At 35.0% G+C, this 19,628-nt stretch overlaps 3 protein-coding genes across 8 annotated transcripts; 1 reads left to right on the forward strand and 2 right to left on the reverse strand.

Moving 5' to 3' along the window:
* Nucleotides 1-533: 533 nt before the first annotated feature.
* Nucleotides 534-1,583, reverse strand: LOC130987862 (auxin-responsive protein SAUR71-like). The gene has a single exon (XM_057911568.1). It carries the CDS (start codon nt 1,109-1,111, stop codon nt 677-679), a length of 435 nt encoding a protein of 144 aa, XP_057767551.1. The 5' UTR covers nt 1,112-1,583; the 3' UTR covers nt 534-676.
* A 4,371-nt stretch (nt 1,584-5,954) lies between these two features.
* On the reverse strand, nt 5,955-9,927 carry LOC130987849 (uncharacterized). The gene is made up of 4 exons (XM_057911552.1): nt 9,736-9,927; nt 7,993-9,504; nt 7,840-7,893; nt 5,955-6,237 (listed from the first exon to the last, which is right to left on the reverse strand). The coding sequence occupies exon 2, from the start codon at nt 9,501-9,503 to the stop codon at nt 8,283-8,285; it is 1,221 nt and encodes a 406-aa protein (XP_057767535.1). The 5' UTR covers nt 9,504; nt 9,736-9,927; the 3' UTR covers nt 5,955-6,237; nt 7,840-7,893; nt 7,993-8,282.
* Nucleotides 9,928-12,411: 2,484 nt separating this feature from the next.
* Nucleotides 12,412-19,385, forward strand: LOC130987848 (RNA pseudouridine synthase 7). Of its 6 annotated transcripts, none has more exons than XM_057911551.1 (14): nt 12,412-12,681; nt 12,802-12,845; nt 12,921-12,998; nt 13,850-13,950; nt 14,127-14,214; nt 14,644-14,722; nt 15,077-15,159; nt 15,501-15,566; nt 15,679-15,735; nt 16,421-16,561; nt 17,190-17,428; nt 18,649-18,746; nt 18,848-18,921; nt 19,105-19,385. In XM_057911551.1, exons 1-13 carry the CDS (start codon nt 12,573-12,575, stop codon nt 18,886-18,888), a joined length of 1,224 nt encoding a protein of 407 aa, XP_057767534.1. In that variant the 5' UTR covers nt 12,412-12,572; the 3' UTR covers nt 18,889-18,921; nt 19,105-19,385. The 6 variants fall into 6 exon arrangements, with proteins under 6 accessions (XP_057767534.1, XP_057767531.1, XP_057767529.1 ...); XM_057911548.1 differs by having other exon boundaries at nt 16,433-16,561; nt 18,845-18,921; XM_057911546.1 differs by having other exon boundaries at nt 12,476-12,681; nt 18,845-18,921; nt 19,025-19,385.
* The last annotated feature ends 243 nt before the right edge of the window (nt 19,386-19,628 follow it).

The raw sequence follows: 19,628 nt of genomic DNA on the forward strand, positions 1-19,628 counted from the left end.
GTTGTAACTTTATCATGGGAAAAAGGGGGATAAACAAAATTTTACCCTTTAAATCCTTCATTTCTTTTCCCTCATTTCCTATAAAATAGAATTTGACCCTTATTCATTTCTTATTTCCACTATAAAGGATGGTATTATTATCCCTCCATTTTTAATGTGATAATATTATTTCTCCTTTATAGTGGAAAGGAGAAATGAGTAAAGGTAAAATTCTATTTTATAGGAAATGAGGGAAAAGAAAGAAAGAATTTAAAGAGGTTAAATTTTGTGTATCTCTTATTTTTCCATGATAAATTTACGATAAAAGAAAATACACCCCCCATAGTAGTTAAATTACTATTTCATGTGAGCTAGCTAGGTCGACACTCAGAAACAAGGAAACGAACATCAATATATTCGTCATAAATTTTCCATAGTTAATTCGCGACTTTAATTGATATTTTCATCAGTAGTCAACCATTCACTTAAAACGAACATAATTTAAGATTTTAATCTAAAAACATACACAGATTCGAACAAGAAAATTTCCTAAATTTTGTACAGAGAGACTAAGTATTCATGCATCAGATTTAAAGCATAACTCATAACCAGATTTAATTACATGGCAGATTAATTATTGCTGAAGATCAAAAAAAAAAAAAAAAGCAGTTTTCTATATATATATATATATAAGTGATTAAATATTGAAGGATCGCAGCGGGGTGAGGAGGCTGTCTCTTTGCATCTCGCGCCTCCCGAAACGACGTCGCGCGGGGCTGAGGCAGCCGTCGAGGTCGTGGGCGGCGCACTCCATCTCGGCGAGGAGCTCGCAGAAGAGGTCCACGTGGCAGGGCAGGAGCAAAGGTCCGTCGCTGCTGAAGCCGTATTCCAGCTCAGCATCCTCCAGCAGCATCTTGAACAGCGGGTGGTTCACGAACCCGGTTTTGATCACGAACCGCTGCCTCTCCGGTCCAACGTACACCGAGAAGCACCCCGCCGCCGCCGCCCTCCGCCGCTCCCCGCCGCCGCTCCACGACTTGCTCTTCTCCATCTTCCGCGGATTCATCCGCACGCACCGCTCCAGCTTCTTCAGTATGGAGCTTGCCTTCTTCTTCTCGCCTTCGCCTTCCATGCCTCTCTCTCTCCTCTCTCTCTCTCTCACACGCACACACGCACACACACGCACAAATTAACTATATATTGATATGGGAATTTAATTAGCCTCTGTCATAAGCCAAATTAAACATGGATCTATTTCTTGGCTGTGTTGTGTTGCTCATGATGATCGGAAGCAAAATAAGAGGAATTAAATTTCTATGTTGAAGAGAGGATAAACATATTTGAAGGATATTTGTTGAATCTATGAATTGATTTGAGGAAGCTAGCAAGGCAGGTGACATTGTTATATATAGCCACACAGCCATTTAATAAAACCACTATTGATGTCGAGGATATATTTTTGTCAACCACCTGAGAAAATATTAATTAATTTTTCTTTAGTGCTCATTGAGGGTGGTTTTTTTTGCAGGGAATTCAACGCCTTAAAAATTTGTGAAAATATATGAATTAAGCTCAATATTTGTGGTTGTTGGAATTTTCTACATTTGAATTTTTAAAAAAAAATTATTTTTCGCTTAGGTTTCTTAAATTGGTAAAGAAATGCTACATTTATGTAGGATTTTGAAATTAATTAGATCGACATTTATGGACACTCTCAATTTTTCTTGTGTTTGCGGAGTTGGTGGAATATTGAGGCATATATAGGTGTAGGTAGATTGGGTGAATATCAAATACAAACTTTATCCGATTGTGATTAAAAGTCATTTAATTTATACTAGTATTATTTCTATATGATACTATATGATTATCACAAACAGAAACATTATTATATTTAAATATAAACGAATGGTTTATAGCTAGGTTACTAGAAGGGAAAAGTTTCTCTGCACATCCCTATCAAATAAAAATATTTTGTTCCTCCTTTAATTTAAATAAGTAATACTAGAAGGGAGTAGTATTTAATTTGTATGATTTAAAGTTGTCATAAACAATATTAATGTATAAAAAGTTCGAAACAGACTAATAAGGTTCCAAAATTGTTTAATTTAAGTGCGGGCTATTGAGTTAGTTTATACTCCATCCGTCCACGAAAAAACTTCTTATCTTTCTTTTTTGGGACGTCCACAAAAAAACTTTCTACCCATTTTTTGACTATACCCCACCACTTATAATTACACTTACTTTTCACTTTTCACAACTCTCAATATTAATTACTCTACTCAACTACCTTTTATTCACTCTCATTACACTCAACAGTTTTTTTTTCTTAAAACCCGTGCCACTCCCTCCTAAAAAGTTCTTTCATGGACGGAGGGAGTATATTACTATAATATAAGATATAAAATTCTATATGTGAATAAAATGATCAGTGTACACTACAGAAAATCGAAAATAGCTAGAAACCATAATATTGACATACACAAACCAATAATAATGACACAAACCAATAATAATGACATAAAAATTACACAACATACCCAGGGCCGGAGCCAGAAATTAAGTTCGGGGGGCTGAACCTATACGGGGTTCGGGGGCGATAGCCCCTGAGAATTTTTTTTTGGGGATTCCGTATATTTAAGGCATTTTTTTTTTACTTAAATACGAGCATAATAGTAATAATAACAAACAATATTTTCATAGTATTGAAGTGTCCCACATTGGATTGGAGATAGTGGCATGAGCCACTTTATATGGTGAGGCAACCCTCTCCCTTACAAGGCCTTTTAAGGGAGGAATGAGTTCAATATCCATTTCTAACATGGTATCAGAGCCAACTCAATCCAATGATGGGCCCCCCCTCCAATATCGTTGTCAACAGATGGCGTTTGGGATAGTCCACGCTGCGCGTGCGGGGGGTGTATTGAAGTGTCCCACATTGGATTGGAGATAGTGGCATGAGCCACGTTATATGGTGAGACAACCCTCTCCCTTACAAGGCCTTTTAAGGGAGGAATGAGCCAATATCCATTTCTAACATGGTATCAGAGCCAACCCAATCCAATGATGCCCCCCCCAATATCGTTGTCAACAGATGGCGTTTGGGATAGTCCACGCTGCGCGTGCGGGGGGTGTATTGAAGTGTCCCACATTGGATTGGAGATAGTGGCATGAGCCACTTTATATGGTGAGGCAACCCTCTCCCTTACAAGGCTTTTTAAGTGAGGAATGAGTCCAATATCCATTTCTAACACATAGATTATATAGTTTCAAAACACTACAATTTTTTTTTTGAACATTTCGTATATTTTAGGCATTTTTTATTAAAAGACAAGTATAATCTAAATAACAAACATTTTTTTTGGCATTTTATACACTTTCTATTACAAGACAAGCATAATAATAATAATAATAATAAATAATATTTTAATAGATTATATAGTTTTAAATAACACGATTAAGGAGTTAAGTATATACGGGTGAATATAACAAGCAGATCAACTTTTGTATAACAAAGTTAATACATATATCTATATATATTTTTGAAAATAAATTTATAATAATAAAAAAAAATCTTCGGCCCCCCCTAGCACCCCTGGCTCCGTCCCTGAGCATACCACAACATAAAAAAAATAATAATATATGAAATTAGTAATAAAAAAGAAAAAAGATTTCGAATACCAAAGTTTAATTTCTCAAAGTTGTGTAATTTATGAAATTAGTGATTGAAAAGTTATGTTGGCTAATGTATTATTTGAAAAATATATAGATATATATGATTAATGTAATACTCAAGCTTCTAATATCGGGATTTATTACATAATTTGATTAATTAGAATTTTTGAGTGACCTAGAAGGTTAGAGTGTGAGTGTCTTTTTCCTTTCTTTGACAAAAAAAAAAAAAGGATTTCTGCGTCTATTAATTAATTTAGGGAAGCGAGAAAAAATGTTTAAAAGTGATTAAGGGTTCTAAAAAGTTGAGAAAGTTGATATTCTATATCCGGAAAAATATATAATTGTTAATTCCCAAAGCTGAGTTATGAGTGATAGATAATTATTTCATAATTGTTTATGAACTTGAGAATGTATTATGAGTCCGTTAATACGTTTTAAACGAGCGATGAATAGTATTATTTGAATTTTTGTCTTTTTGTCGACAAAAATAAATGTTGAGTGCGCACTGTCAAATCATTTTTTTTTTATTTTTTGGTGCAAGTCCAAATATTGCGTCAAAAAATAATACTAGCTCCATTCATCAGCGATATCGTTTCCACATTGTGGACGGCAAGAGTTTTAAAAAAAATGATAGATAGTACTAATAATGGATATTGTACTAAATGAAGTTTGAGTTCTACTATTGTTGTGAATGGAAGTTTATGGACCCTACTTCTATATATAGAAGTGTAAACGATATTGCGGATGAACCAAAATGACAAATGTGAAAACGATATCGCGGATGGAGGGAGTAGTATTTATTTTTTGACGACGATTAAATAGAGATCTAGAGGTATAACTTCCAGAAGAAAAATAATCGGAAAGAAATTTTCATATATTTTTTTAAAATTAGAATTACAAGAGGTATTTAAATATAATTAATTACAAATGAAAAAGAAATTTCTGCACTAATAATGATTAATTATAAAGAAAATTAAAAAGAAACTGACTATGATTAACCATATTTTAAATAAAAGTCAAAATACTTGAAATAAAACCCCCCTAAGAAAATGATTTGAAATAAACAAAAATATATAATTTGGTTAGTGGCCAATTTTTCCAACTGACATTATTAATTAATCACGGGAGATATAGGGTCCAAATCAATTTCCTCAGCACAAATTCTTTCACAATCTAACACTAGATTATTTGAATTTGCTCATGACGTTATATTTTTTACATATTTATTTTCTTGGCAATATATATATTTATTTGACTACTGTGGTGAGGTGTCTAACACAAAGAGCGTGGTGGCCACATTCTGTGGATTCAACTTTGTTGAGCCTGCTATGGAGCCCATAACATTATAAAACCTAGCAATAATTAACCTAAAAAATATAGTGCTTACAAATTAATATATCTATATATTAGTTAAGTTTTTTGGACCAACTATGATTATAAAAAATATAGCATTTGAATCTTAATTTTGCTAGAGCCTAGAGTTCAGATGCTTGTTTAGAAATAGCGAATTGTTAAGCTGTATTAGGTCATCTCCCCTTAATATTAAATTAAACTTTATTCTACTAGCTAGAGTGAAGTTAGGATTAATAGAATTCTTTAGTGCAATTTGCAATAAGTAAAAAAAATAGTAAATAAGCTAAATAATTCTGTGGCGTGTGGTTTGAATGATAATATATTTATCAACTCCTTATAAGATTATAACACCCTTTCTTATGTATAAAATTATCCATTTTACAAGGGATAAAGAGTTGCCCAAAAAATTATATAACTTACCGGAATTTTTTTACACATCAAAGCAGACGAGGTATAAAGTGGTAAATGTGGCTTATCCGTTCCTTAGAGCATCTGCAATGGACTTAGGTTACTTGATAACTTACTTGATTTTTTTAATTTTGATTTTTATATTTTTCATTTAAATTTAATTGCTCAAATTTAAATAACACAATTTATTTCAAATTTAAATTGCATTAATTATAAAATCCTAAATATTACATAAAACTTTAATAAAATAAAAACAATTCCTAAAAATTAACTATTAGAAAAAATTTCAATTCAGCCAACTAGCCGTTCAACTTCCACAATTTAATTTTTTTTTTTTTTGAGAGCGTGCAGAGCACGCGCCTACTCGAGTGCTACCCGAGCACTCCCTCCCCCGAAACGCCTCTACTCGAATAAGTGATCGAGTAGAGCGTTGCGGATGCTCTTATACCTTAAAGCAAACACACCCTAGAAGTATTATGGAGTTGACAAAAATAAATGAACAGCCCTTGCCTTTCTAACGAAAGAACTCAGTTAAATTCGAATCAAACCAGGGAGATCTTGCAATGTCCAAGCATAAATGCACACTACACTACCATCCAAGATGGAACAGCAACAAGCATAAGGATTCTTGAAAATATCATATAATTAAAACCTAGAGATATTGATAGAAAGTAAAAAAATTGAGCAGATCCCATGGGTTTGCTTTTGTGCACGGCTCAACTTCTTCGACATTTCTTCGACACCGTTGCAAGCTTTGAGTGGCTGGAGATCGATCTACAGCATCTTTTGAACACCTTCTCGGACGAATCTTCAACATTTTGTGGACTGTGGTTTCATTGTTTAGACAAAATATTAGTTAGCCAAGTTATTGAACAAACTAAATCTCTCAGCAATCATATATGTAAATAAGAACACCATTTATATCCAAAATCTTGATATTGCGAAACTTATCTTTTACCTATTAATGCTAAAAACATAACAGCATGCAGTTAGACAATATGAATCGTATCCGTAATCACTTACTATAATTAAAAAGCACACAACTAAGTTTGAAATCAAATAGATTTGAAAACTAACTCTACAAACTCGTACTTGCAAAATCATCACAACAAGCCCGTGTACGTTTTAAAACATCAATCACACAAGAGATTTGAAGGATTGATTCACAAGCTAAAAGTTAACAGAAGGAGTCGCACTACAAAAAAATCGGTAATTACCGACGGCAAAATGCCGTCGGTAACAAAAGACGGCCGCCGGTAAATAGTGTTACCGGCGGCGATGCCGGCGGCAAGCTGCCGCCGCTAATCGACTCGTCGGTAACGACAATACCGGCGGCGACCGGCCGCCGTCGGCAATTAACGGCGGCTTTGCCGCCGGAATTTCCGTCGTTAAACGGCGGAGCAATGCCGGAGAATTGGCGGTGGCAACTAACGCCGCTAATTACCAAGGGCATTAATGCCGTCGGTAATTCCACCGGAGTCCGGCAGAGCCAAGCCGGAAAATTAGCGGCGGTGTTTGCCGCCGCTAATTGGCGGCGGCACAACGCCGTCGGTAATAAGCCACCGCCGTCCGTAGGTACATCTAAATACGCTTGATTCTTGCACTTCTTACACGGGCACCTAATGTTACCTTGTCCATTTGTGTACGCCGTTTGATTTCTCACCCACTCAAGGAAAAACTCAAGCCCCGTTTCAAATGCAGTACGATCATTGTATCTCGCGTACATCCACATACGATTATCACTCATTCTTGCAAATTCTAATTGAAAAAAACAAATAAAATATAATAAATTACTTGAAATCTAACAAAATTTCGACAGCATAACCCCACTATCCTAACTACCAAGTGCTCGACTCTACCAGCAACTATAGTGACCATAGTGGTCCTAATTTACTAAGCCTATACCAGGTCTACCCGGCCCCCCAATGTCGAAGCAATAATACAATACAAATAAAAGCAATAAAAATCAGGGTAATTAAATTAAAAACAATCATTTGTTGGGAGAAGATCCTTAAGAAATAATCAATTTCTATCCCAAAGGGAGAAGATCCTTAAGAAATTGATTAAATCTATCCCACAATATATATAATAACATAACATTTCATAAACACATAGCACATAACATTTAATTTAACAAAATTATCCAACATATATAAATTATTCTAACAAACAACTTAAATTAATTGATTAAAATTAATATAATTTAAAATTAATCATGCTTCATAATTTAAAATTAAACTAACAACATATATTAATTGATTAATATAATTTAAAATTAATCATGCTTCATATAATTTAGTTATAAACAAAGTCAATTATAAATTAATTAACTATATATAATAAATAAATCTATTTAATTAATTTATAATTAAATACATAAATAAATTCATAATTAAATAATTAAATAAATAAATAAGAGAAGCGTACGGTGGTGGTTTCCGGCGGGTGTCGTGAAGAAGGCGGTGAAACGAGGTCGTCGAACTACAATAAAGAATATAAGTGAAAATTAAATAATTATATATATATAATTAAAATTAATGAGATATATATATAGATCTAGAGAGAGAGAGAGAGAGTTACCTGGGCGGCGGCGGTCGGACCGGAAGCAGCAGCAGGGGAAGGGGGGGGGGTGGGTTCTATTCGTGCGGCGCAAAACTGAAAAAAAAAGGGAATAGCTGCCCTATATTTTAACAATTACCGACGGCAATTGCCGCCGCTAATTAGCGGCGGCATTATCGCCGTCGGTAATTGTGTAAAAAAAACATTTAATGCAAATAAATAAATTACCGGCGGCGATTTTGCCGTCGGTAATTGGACGGTGATTTCGAATTTGCGGGTCGCCTGAAATGCCGCCGTCGTGCCGCCGGTAATTACCGACGGCAAAATCGCCGCCGGTAATTTGCGCCGCTAATTTCACGTTTTTTTGTAGTGTCGTACCCGTTTATTGGCTTTGCATCCGGTAGTAGAGCTCTGTTCTCAACAACAGAAAGAATAATCTTTCTCTGCCTCATCCCCTGTTCTTCCGTAATCCAATGATAAACCAGCACAGCTCTATCCTCAAGAATAGAAAGAACAATCATATCTTGTGCACGAGAGTGGATATTCACATCTCGTGCACGAGAAAAGATATCCGGTTTTCGCCACTCATTTGTAATACAATCATAAACCAGTAACTCATCACTGCTTCTTCTTTCTCCACCACTTCTTTCGCTACCACTTCTTCCTTCTCTTGCAAGAAGGAGGAATCGGCCGTCTTTCAATCCCAAACACTGTCCATCTTTCAATCCCAACGGGTTTTCAATACCACAGAGAGCAACAGAAAACGTTTTGGTCCACAACCTTTCTTTGCATACCCAAAGCTGAAAAGGCTTGCAATGAAAAGAGTTGCAAACTGATCCAGACTCTTTTGGTTGCTCATAGCCTATTGGTCTGTCATAGGCAATAGCACCCACATAACCACGACACTCAACAATGTCAATAACATTATCCCCCATACTAAGTGGCAATGAAGGCAAGCAAGAGAAACTTTCATCAGTAAAGTTAAAAGACATAACAGCAAATGATTGACCTTCACCACCAAGGACTTGCCAATAACAACTACCCCCAACATACACACCACAAAGTTCAAGATCAACATCGCGGTTTGGAATCTCCTTCCAAGAATCGCTTGCAAGCGAATACAACTCAGTTTTTGTGCAGCCATAACAATTGTATATTGGTCTACCAAATCTTTCATCAACTTCAACCCGGCTGTACCATCGCTCATACTTTCGTATGAGCTTGTAGTCACCAGATTTAGAATCATATCCGAGGCCACTAATGCTGAAAATGTCAAGATATGGACTGGAATTCTCGGATTTCTTGGGAGGAGGAAGAAATTTGAACTCTTTATTGGTTAAGTTGCAAAGAGCAATTTTGCCTTCAAAATTATCCAAATACAACAGCCCACCACAAATTCCTCCATAAACCTCATCATCATCATAAATGGAAAGATTGATGTTTTCACATCCTTCCTTGGGAGACATGTCTTGGGGAGAAATAACAGATAAATAATGCTTATCGCCACCACCGTTCAAAACAAACTCATCCATTCTACAAAAACACAACTACTCATCATCGACGAACATAAAAATATCAAATTACTAGCAAGAAATTTGTTGTTAATTATCATCTTTCGCATATATCTATGTAATCAAAAAGTTTGTTCTAACATCAAAATAACACATAAACAAAATTCCTAGTTTAAAATTCAAATACAAAAGAATTAAATCTCCAGAAAATTATATATATGCATCATCAAATCGTAATAATTTATGGACATACCTTTCTTATACTCTAGAATCAAAGCTTAGCACGTTTCAAGACAACCAAATTCGGCGAATGCTTTCTTGTTACTCTAGAGTCGAGTCGGCTCGGCTTGTTGAACGTCTACTAGGGCTAGAGCTCCTGTGACCCTGAGAGCCGCCGATTCGAGAGAAGGCGGGAGGAGAGAGGGAGGGGAGGGCGGCGTGTTTGTTTTCGTGTTAATCAATATTGCTAACAAACGCTCAGATAAGACATAATTATTTATCTATCTTGCTTTACCTACGGGCCTACGGCTATCAAACATGCTAATACAATTCCGTAAACTAAATCAATATTTTAATAATTAATTAATTAATCAAAGGATTGTAATGGGTTATATTATACTCTCAGCCGCCGAATAAATGATTAATATATTTGGAGATGAATTTTGTTTTCAAATAAATACAAATATAAATCTTTTTTAGATATGAAAATTTAGAAAAAAAAAATAAAAATAAATAAGAATTGAAGAAAATTAGAAAGAAGACATAGGATAGAATTTATTTTATTATTATATGCTCCGTGGTGTTTGATGAATAGGAAGAAAAAAACGAAATAAATAAAAGGGATCTTGTTTGAAACCCTAGAATAAAATTTGAAATTTTTAGGCTAAGCCATGAAGAAGCATGCAGCTGTCGGTGAATTTGAAGTTTGTGAAGAAATTATACAGCACATGCATTCAATCTTTTATGGGTGAAAGGGAAGCTTCTCGAACGACTCTCGTCTCCAAGTTTTGATCAACACAAGTTACGAAACAGGTTGCTGCAATTCGCGACGAAGACGTTGCAGAGGTATGAAGATCTCGATCTAAACATCCAAACTTTCAGTCTTCGGATCTATAAAGACGTTTCTCTGGCTAGAGAATTGATTTTGAAAGCAATCAAATTGGGGGGCTATTGATCTCATGATTCATGTTCCAACCCAGTCATTTGTTTTACCATATGAGGTGCTTGAATCCCAAACCCTAACTCGATTATCTGTTTCTGGCTGCACAGTTGATCTCGAGAGGAGGAAGACTTGTTCCAGTCTTAAATCCCTTAATCTATTCCTTGTCACTGTAAATGGTGATTTCTTTAAGGATTTGAGCTGGAGATTCCCACTGATTGAGGAATTAACGTTGAAACAACCGAAGAGCTCGCTTGGAATACGTTACAACAGCTGCGCCTTCTGCCATGGAATTCTCACTAAATCTCCAACCAGAGGGGAAGACGTTTGCAGATACAGAATATCTTCACTTTCAACTCAGATGATACGTTTTTTTTTTTTTTTCTTCTGGTTTAATATTTGTCTTATTTGTTTCTTCACTTCGACTCTTTTTCTTTTATCAATTTGGAGTCATTACATTATTTTTTAACATCATTGAGATGAAATTTTGTGATGAGATTCAACTGATGAGTGAGAATGAGATGCGCATAAATACGCTAGCTTACATCAATATCGAAACGTGAATGTAACTATTTTTTTTGTCAAGAAAAGTAAAGGAGACTTAACTTAAGTGAAAATATATCTTTTGATAAACTTAAGTGAAAATATTGTGACATTAAAGTTTCTTTTCTGTAAGAGGCTACTGGTGTAGAATGTATTTTATTCGTTTGGATATTTAGTCTAATTTATACTATTAATTTAATTATTAGTTTAAATATGAACTAGTTTATTTTAATTTGATTAATTTATTATAATATATATTCAATTCATGATATGATATGTATTGTATTTTTAAAAAAATAACGAAAAATAGGATAACATGGTTGATTTGGACCAACTAGGCGGTCTAGCCCAATTTAACGTAAATAGGCCCATAATATATTATTGGACCATGCAAACTGACTTTCCATGTCTAAAAGTTTCGGCTGTAAATTAATGAACAAGAGCTAGTCTCGGACTATTTGAGATTTGATTGAATTTTTTTTTTGTTTGAAGCTCGAATTGATAATTTTATTGAACCGAGATTGAGCCAAAGAATACTCGACTCGTTAAGCTCGCGAACATTTTCGGATTCAATTGTTCGCGAATATGTTTATGAGCCTGTTCACGAACCTTTAACGGGACGAGCTCGAACTCGAGTAATATATTAATTATGAATTTTTTTTCAAAAATTTTAACGATTTCGAGCTCGAACTTTATATATACGAACATCTAACAAGCTGAGCTCGAATTCAAATTCGAATTCGACATTATCGAGTGTCATACGTGATATGTGCCATGCTCGGTAAGTGGATGACGAGTCAAACTCGAACAACAAGATAAAAGCTCGAATCGAGCTCGAGCCGAGTTTGAACACCAGAATATTTAAACGAGCTGATCTCGAACCTGCTAATATTGAGTGTAACTTGACTCGTTTACAGTCTATTTAAGCCCATAATTTGTTGGTTCGGCTCGATTTGCCTACAATCCTATCTAAGCCTGTAATTTGTTGAATCCCTCAAATCTAAGAGCGTGATTAAACTGTATTGCTTTGAAGTGATCAAAATTTATAAGTTCATGTCCCCTTGGGATGGCCTAGTAGTTGAGGTGGTTGCCTGTTGTCCAAGAGGTCACAGGTTCGAGTACTCTCGGCCACAATAACCACTAGGTAGGGTGTGTGTGATTTGTATTATTTATAATATAATTTCATCAAAAAAAATTTATAAGTTCATGTAACAAATTTGCAAGTTTAGATTAGAAAATCAATGCAGGTATATCTAAAGAGACATTTAATCGGTGCAAATTCATGTATGTAAACAGTGAATTCAACAATTTCCCAAAAGAAAGGGGAAAAAAAAAGTAATGAAGGGGTTTAGTGGGGAAAGCAAGCAGCTAAAACAACAGTAAAAAGTATGAAGGGAGGGATGAAGAGAAAGAGAAGCCAACCAGACGAAACCATGGACATTGTGTGGCAAACTCCCGCCAATCCTCCTCATCGCCAAGATTACATTTTTCGGGACGGTAATTCAATTTCGGTTATTGAAATCTTATGCCACGCCCAATTAGGGCAAAAACCCACCCCCAATTTTTTCTTCAACTGATTGCACCCATTTGCTTTGTGTAATTCTGAATATCTCGCAGGAGTAAGATACGTCAGGCCATACTATTTCGAGTTCATTTCGCATGTAAGTGAGCAAAACTGTTTGTTTCCCATTGGTTAGTTGCTTAGTTATCGAAGTAAGTGATGATTATGGGTGCAGGCAAAGAATAGATGGGCGGGGAAGACCATTGTCGATTTGTTTACGGATGAATTTAAAGGCCGACCTCGTGATTATTATGTAAGTAATTTCTATTTTTTTTGGTTTACTTTGTCTTGTGAAGTGATGGGAACTTCATTATGCTCGTATATGAGCTTTGAGCTAAAAATCTTTAATGCTTTTCCTTCTTTCCGATGAAAAATGTACTTTATTTTGACTGCATTCGAGTTCTTGGTTGCATCTCTTTAGTCATGCTGTAGTTTCTTTCTTTTTTTGAAAGAAATTTGTTATGTTAAGAAATAAACAAAAATTACAGTTTGATACCTGGTACCTTATATAAAAACGTAGCCCTTTTGATTCAGTGGAAAACTAAGCCATCATCCCCAATTTCACGAATTTTTCTTGTTCATAATCCTTATTCATCTTCTTCCACAAAAGGCTTTGCAAAGGTTCTTCGACATGTTGAATGAAAAGCCACTTGGCGTCTCGGCAGCAACGATGTGTGTGTTCCGGTATTTATAATTAACTAAAGACCAATTAGTCTGGAGTTAGCTCGCAGTGATTCTGGGATTTAAGGTGGAGCTTATTCTGAGTTATTATGAGTATTGGTTTGGCATATACTTGAAAAATCATCCCTCAGAAATTGATTTCCTTTTGCTGCTGATTGAAAGGTGCGAATGATATATCTGTAGTAGGCTTCCACCTCCCATGCCTGGACTAGGCTATTCTCCATCTGGGATATTGTTCTGCATAAAAGCGCATTTAATTTTTCTATTGGTGTGTAATGCTTTGTTATTGTCATACTTTGTCAAATACTAACTTATTATTTTGAATAACCCTGAGTTTGCAAATTGCTCTTCTTAATTCTCGAACATGAACATTAACTTGTTTGCACATGTAAGTTGTTAATGCCGTAAGTCTATGACTGACAGGTGTCTGCAGTGAAAACTGGACGTATCCAAGTTGATGGTCAGAAAGTTCCTATATCATATGTAGTCCAGCCATCCCAAAAAATAAGCCATTTTCTGCATAGGTAATAATTTTGAGCCTTTTTGTTCATAGACATTAGTTTTATGCATTTTTATGTTTGGAATCATTATTTCTCTGCAACCTCTATAATTAGCTCTACCTGTGGCTATTTGGCCTTCTTTCTCTTTAATTTCTATGGCGAAGTTGTAATCAGAGTAATTAACATACTGAAGGCTGTAGGCATGAACCCCCGGTTATGGCTATGGATATCCAGATTCTCCACACTGAACCAGATGTTGTAACTGTTTACAAGCCTGCAACGACTCCTGTAAGTAATTTCTACTGAATAAGTTTTCGTTTACTGAGTTTCAATTACTTTATACCTCTATGGCTCTATCCATGGAGACCTGCATTCCATGGCTTGGTTGGGTAGTAATATGAGTAGGTTAATGGTAGTTATATGGTCCGTTTCAGATATGTAAGTGAATATTAGTTGATAGCTGCAGGCTCTAATGATGTAATTTGCTTCTCAATCATGAAATTAATGATTAACAAGTGTCACATATGGTGTTCTGGAGGCTTGAAAACTGCAAAGAAGACTGTCATGTGCGGTCTCCTCTGGCTCACGCATTCCATGTATTTATTCTTTATTCCTTTGTCCTGCCAACACCAGTTGTGTCTGTGTAAAAAGTTGGCTACATTCATATTTTACATTCTGAATGATCCTTCGGCTTAAGTGGAACTCATTCCTATTTAGGTACATCCATGTGGACAATATAGGAAGAATACAGTTGTTGGTATTCTTGAAGCGGAGCATGACTTGGCACCACTATTTCGTATCCTACTTTTCATTGATTGGACTAATACGAAGAATTTTAGTTGTTATCTACATCCATTATATACTCCAGGAAATGCTACACCATTTGTTTTTTCATACTTCCTCCGTCCACAAAAAAATTGCCACATTGTGAACGGCACGGGGTTTAATAAAATGTGAGTGGAGTAATGGTCCCACTTTAAATATGAGTGGAGTCGTGTAGACCCTATTACTATAAATGGAAGTGACAAATTTTTCGTGGACGGACCAAAAAGGAAATTGTGGCAAATTTTTCATGGAAGGAGAAAGTATTTCTTTCTTACTTTATCTGCAAGTTTAGATTCTCTTGGCATCCTTGACATTCAAATACCAGCAATTCATCGATTAGATCGCTTGGTCTCTGGACTTCTTATCATAGCTAGAAGTGCTTCCAAGGCTGATATTTTCAGGCAACAGGTCAGTAAATTTTGGCTTATATCATGTCTATAGACTATAGCATGTTGAGAATAAATTAGTTAGTCACTGTCACACTTTACATTTTTACTGAATGATTGCATGATTTAAAAGCTTAAACATTCAGAGTGCAAAACCATTCAAATTAAACAATTATAATACCTGGCACTTCTTCCCGGTTGTGTCCTTTTATATGTTATTGAAAAACCATATTGATCCTAATCTGTCAATGAAGAGAATAATTAACTATTTTATTACACTAACAATATCTATAGCTCATGCAGCAAAGGATTTGGATGATCACATTTTGATGCATGCTGCTCTTGTGACTATTTTTCCTACAGATTGAATCAGGAGAGGTCAAGAAACAGTATATTGCAAGGGTGACAGGAGTATTTCCTGAGGATGAGGTACTTAATTTCTTGTTCTGATGACTTATATTTTTCCTTATTATATGAATCTACATCTTTCCAAAGAGTATCACGAGTTTTATTGACTCCAATGAAAATATGTCATGCGCAGCAAGTTGCTGATGTCAATGTTAACTATAATGCCCGAGAAGGAAGGAGCACGGTTGAGGTAATTATTCATTTTCCTCATTCCTTTTTGTGGTTTTGAAACTCGGTATCTGAAGTTGTGTATCCTTCTATAAATGGTTTGTCAGTAACTATTTTATACTATAATTGGAGCAGATCACATGCATATTTATCAAGTGTTAATTGAACTCTTGCTGTTCTAGTTGCTAAAAAGCTTGACTCTGAATATTGAAGAACATTGTTGCATGTATTTCATCAATTATTATTTTTTACTATAATGGTAGCAGATCACTTGCTTATTTATCAAGTATTACACTTTCTGTTCTACTTGGTAAAAAAGTTTGGTTATGCACATTGAAGCACAAATATTGGACATATTGTAAAATGTTCTCGGGCTTTCGTTTTGGACTTTTTATTTTTTGATCACGTCTCATTATCATTGATCCACCAATAGTTTATTCATTTGGGCCTGCTCTTTTTGTTTTTAAATCTTTGTTTATCTTTACATGATATTATGGACGCTACGACAGTCTGACAAATTTCAGTTCCCGAGTAATTAGAATGGCATCTAGACTGCATGATGCTGTACCATTATCCTTTTTTCTTTGTTTTTGGCATGCCCATCTTATCCCATTGTATCTGCTAGCATCTGTAAAATTGTATGTGACAAATGTTCCGACTGCTCTTGTTTCTTAGTAGTTTTAGCACCTGACAGTATCATGCATTAGAGACTTGTGCAGGTAGAAAATGGTCCGACCGAGAAGAATTCTGTAAAAGGGAAGGCTGCTTGTACCAAATTCACTAGAGTTAGTACCAATGGAACAGAAAGCATTGTTTTGTGTGAGCCAATCACTGGCAGGACACATCAGGTAATAAAACTATACCATCTACGAAACTTACCAGACCATGGTTTCTATTAACGACATGCCTTCTCAATCAATACGGCATTACTTATTCTTCTGTAGATTAGTTATAGTGACTCATTTTAACATCTCTGAGAATTTAAGGAAGTAATTCTAAACAAAAAGTACATATGCATGCTCAAGTTGTTTTAAATTAGGGTTGGAAAACATGTTCACATTAAGGTGCGCGATCTTTGGTTGCAAATTTATCATAAGAAAAGATGGGAAATTTTATCACATTTTAGTGGTCTCCACCTTTTTTTATCCTGTGTTTTCTAAGGTGGAAAAACATGGAAAATATTAGCACATCAATACCCCATGATAATATTTATATTATCATGAATTGGAATGAAAATGGGCTGCCCGGAAATTTTTTCCATCTTGCCCGAAGATCCACCCCACAGAACATGTGAAATAAAGCGGAAAATTTTTCTATCCTACCCGGGGTAAATTATCAACTTTACACAGAATATGTGAAAAGAGTGGAAAAAGGGTGAAAATATATGTTTTCCACCCTTTTCCATTTAAGAGAACGTACCATTATAGTCCTATTTGTACTGTTTTGTGATTTAACATCAAAGTTCCTCTCTTTCAGATACGTGTTCATTTGCAGTATCTGGGGCATCCCATAGCTAATGACTCTCTCTATCTATCGGAAAGTGTTCCTTCACGTTCTCTTGAAGGATTGGGTGCTGATAGAGCTGCAGCAAACTCAGGGCTTGCCCCAAAGGTCATGCATTGTGAGATTAACGAGTCTGGTTCTGCAGATGAGCCTGCTGAAGATTTCAACATCGATCCTATGTGTACCAACTGTCCAGATCTGCCACCCAAAGGGTGAGAAACCCTTCTTGGATGGTGCAACGATGTTTGTCTATATGCTCTGATATTTCACTATACTAAAGAATTTCTTGCCTCTTTAAGTGATATTGCACATGATTACATAACAAACAAGTATCCAACTTTAACAATGACCTGCCATGATGTAAATGATATAGGTTATGGTTTTTGAACTTATTGCTAAATGCTAATTAGATGTTACAGAGTTGGAAGTTGATACATGTTGGCAAGTAATTGTTTCTTGCTTTGCTCGTGTGACTAAAATATTATTAGTAATTCTAATCTGGGTTGTATATAAGAAACTTTACTGTGAGAACTCTTGCGCTGTGGGAACCCTAAATAAAAGCTTCGTATTGTGAGAACGAGAACACTTGCACTGAACCTATAAAACAACTGCACTCACCGAACTCTACATTCAGAAAATACCACAAATTACTAATAGGTTCAATTACTTTAGTTACTTTATAGGTTCGGTGTAGTTACTGTATAGGTCCAATGCAGGAGTTCTCACAGCTCTTACAATAAGAAGTTTTTATTTAAATACGATTGTTTTATTTGATCATTGATAAAGATAATTTAGAGAATCCAAATGCATTTCACGCGGATCCTGCATTTTCTTTTTCTAAAATAAAATAAAATCTGACGGGGGTATTATTGTAATAGTGCATACTCGTGAATTTACTTTATGCATTTTTCTATTCAACAATATTCATTTTTGTGCGTAACCATGTGTATTTTTGTGCCTAACATTAAGCGTGAAATATATGGATATACTCCACTGCATGGTAAAATATATGAATAGGCTTGACTGCACGATAAAATACAGTTAAAATAGGAAGAAATTTAGTTCCAGAAAACTGTTAAAATTTTAAGTTATTTATACATTTTTTCTGTTCATTAATATGCAATTTTGTGTTTTAACTATATGCATTTTTTTTGTTTATCATTAAGCGTTGAAAAACTGGATATACTTTGACTGCATGATGAAATCTCGAAGAGATAAATTCCAGAAAATTGTAAAATCATTTGTTATGAAGCTATATTGCTGTATTGACAATGGATTGACAGTTCACTTAGATGCTATATTGCTGCAGCCAATTTGTTTCTTATTATTCTTAATTGTTGCAAGTGTCTGAAAGAAGGTTACTCCTTTCCTTGCTTTTTGAATGCACTCGATGCTTTACAATTAATCGATGACTATTCTTTTTTAAATGCAGATACGATGTACATGAAGCAGCTCTATGGCTGCATTGTATTAGATACTCGGGCCCTGATTGGACGTACGAGTGTCCATATCCCAAATGGGCATCTCTTAGTTAGTTTCTTCCATTCGTTTTTCTTTACGTATTTTCAGTTCAAATTGTGATGAACTTTTAATATAATCGTTTGCTATGAAATCGTGATGAACTTTAGCAGGTTTCGGTGGTGATAAAATAGTGGATTACAGAGGGGGATGAAGATAATCGATTTGGATGATGAAGTAAAGCAAGGTATGGCCTGGAAACGCCTTGATTACGAATGCAAGTTGGTTTCCTAAGAAAAGAATATTCAACCCCAAAAGCATTGCTCTACTCATTTTATTTGTTGTTGCAGAAATAGAAGGATCTTATTTTGAATCTGGATGGATCCTGTATAGTTGAGCAATATCTTCACTTTTAACTCTTCTTTTGCAGAATTATTCTTCACCTTTGCTATTTAGATGGTGGGCCAATCTTCAGCTTCAATTACAACTACTTTCTAGTCATTCAACACCCACACAGAATCTCAGTCTATTACTCCTCTAAGATTTGTTCTAGTGGTTTTGTTGCAATGTTTATAATTTAAAATCTCAGTCATCCAATATGGATATTAAGATTTTGATTTTATTATGTTCATGTTATTTTTCCACCTTGTATTGAAATGACATTGTTTTGATATTTAATTAGGTGATTTCTCATAATTTTACAAAATAAAATCGAATAGCTACATCAAAATTTTGAGCCTGCAATTTTTTCAAAAGCTTGAGACATTTTTATAACACAGTTTAATTTAAAGCTAGGTCATAAAATGTAATTAATTAATTGATCCTCAAAAGAAAATAAAAAATGTAAGTAATCATTTTTGTAATTGGTATATTCCAAAACGAATATAACCAGTTGTCAGATCAAGTGTTATGCAGAATATTCTTTCTGTCCGGAGGTCTAAACCCCCACCCCAA

The sequence above is a fragment of the Salvia miltiorrhiza genome, chromosome 6, assembly GCF_028751815.1.
Source record: "Salvia miltiorrhiza cultivar Shanhuang (shh) chromosome 6, IMPLAD_Smil_shh, whole genome shotgun sequence".
NCBI lineage: Eukaryota > Viridiplantae > Streptophyta > Magnoliopsida > Lamiales > Lamiaceae > Salvia > Salvia miltiorrhiza.

Coding starts and splice junctions, on each gene's coding strand:
- LOC130987848 (XM_057911546.1), top strand. CDS start 12,573: ATGAAGGGAGGGATGAAGAGAAAGAGAAGCCAACCAGACGAAACCATG. Junction 12,682..12,801: donor AGATTACATTTTTCGGGACG/GTAATTCAATTT, acceptor AATATCTCGCAG/GAGTAAGATACGTCAGGCCA. Junction 17,429..18,648: donor CCAGATCTGCCACCCAAAGG/GTGAGAAACCCT, acceptor TTTTAAATGCAG/ATACGATGTACATGAAGCAG.
- LOC130987862 (XM_057911568.1), bottom strand. CDS start 1,111: ATGGAAGGCGAAGGCGAGAAGAAGAAGGCAAGCTCCATACTGAAGAAG.
- LOC130987849 (XM_057911552.1), bottom strand. CDS start 9,503: ATGGATGAGTTTGTTTTGAACGGTGGTGGCGATAAGCATTATTTATCT.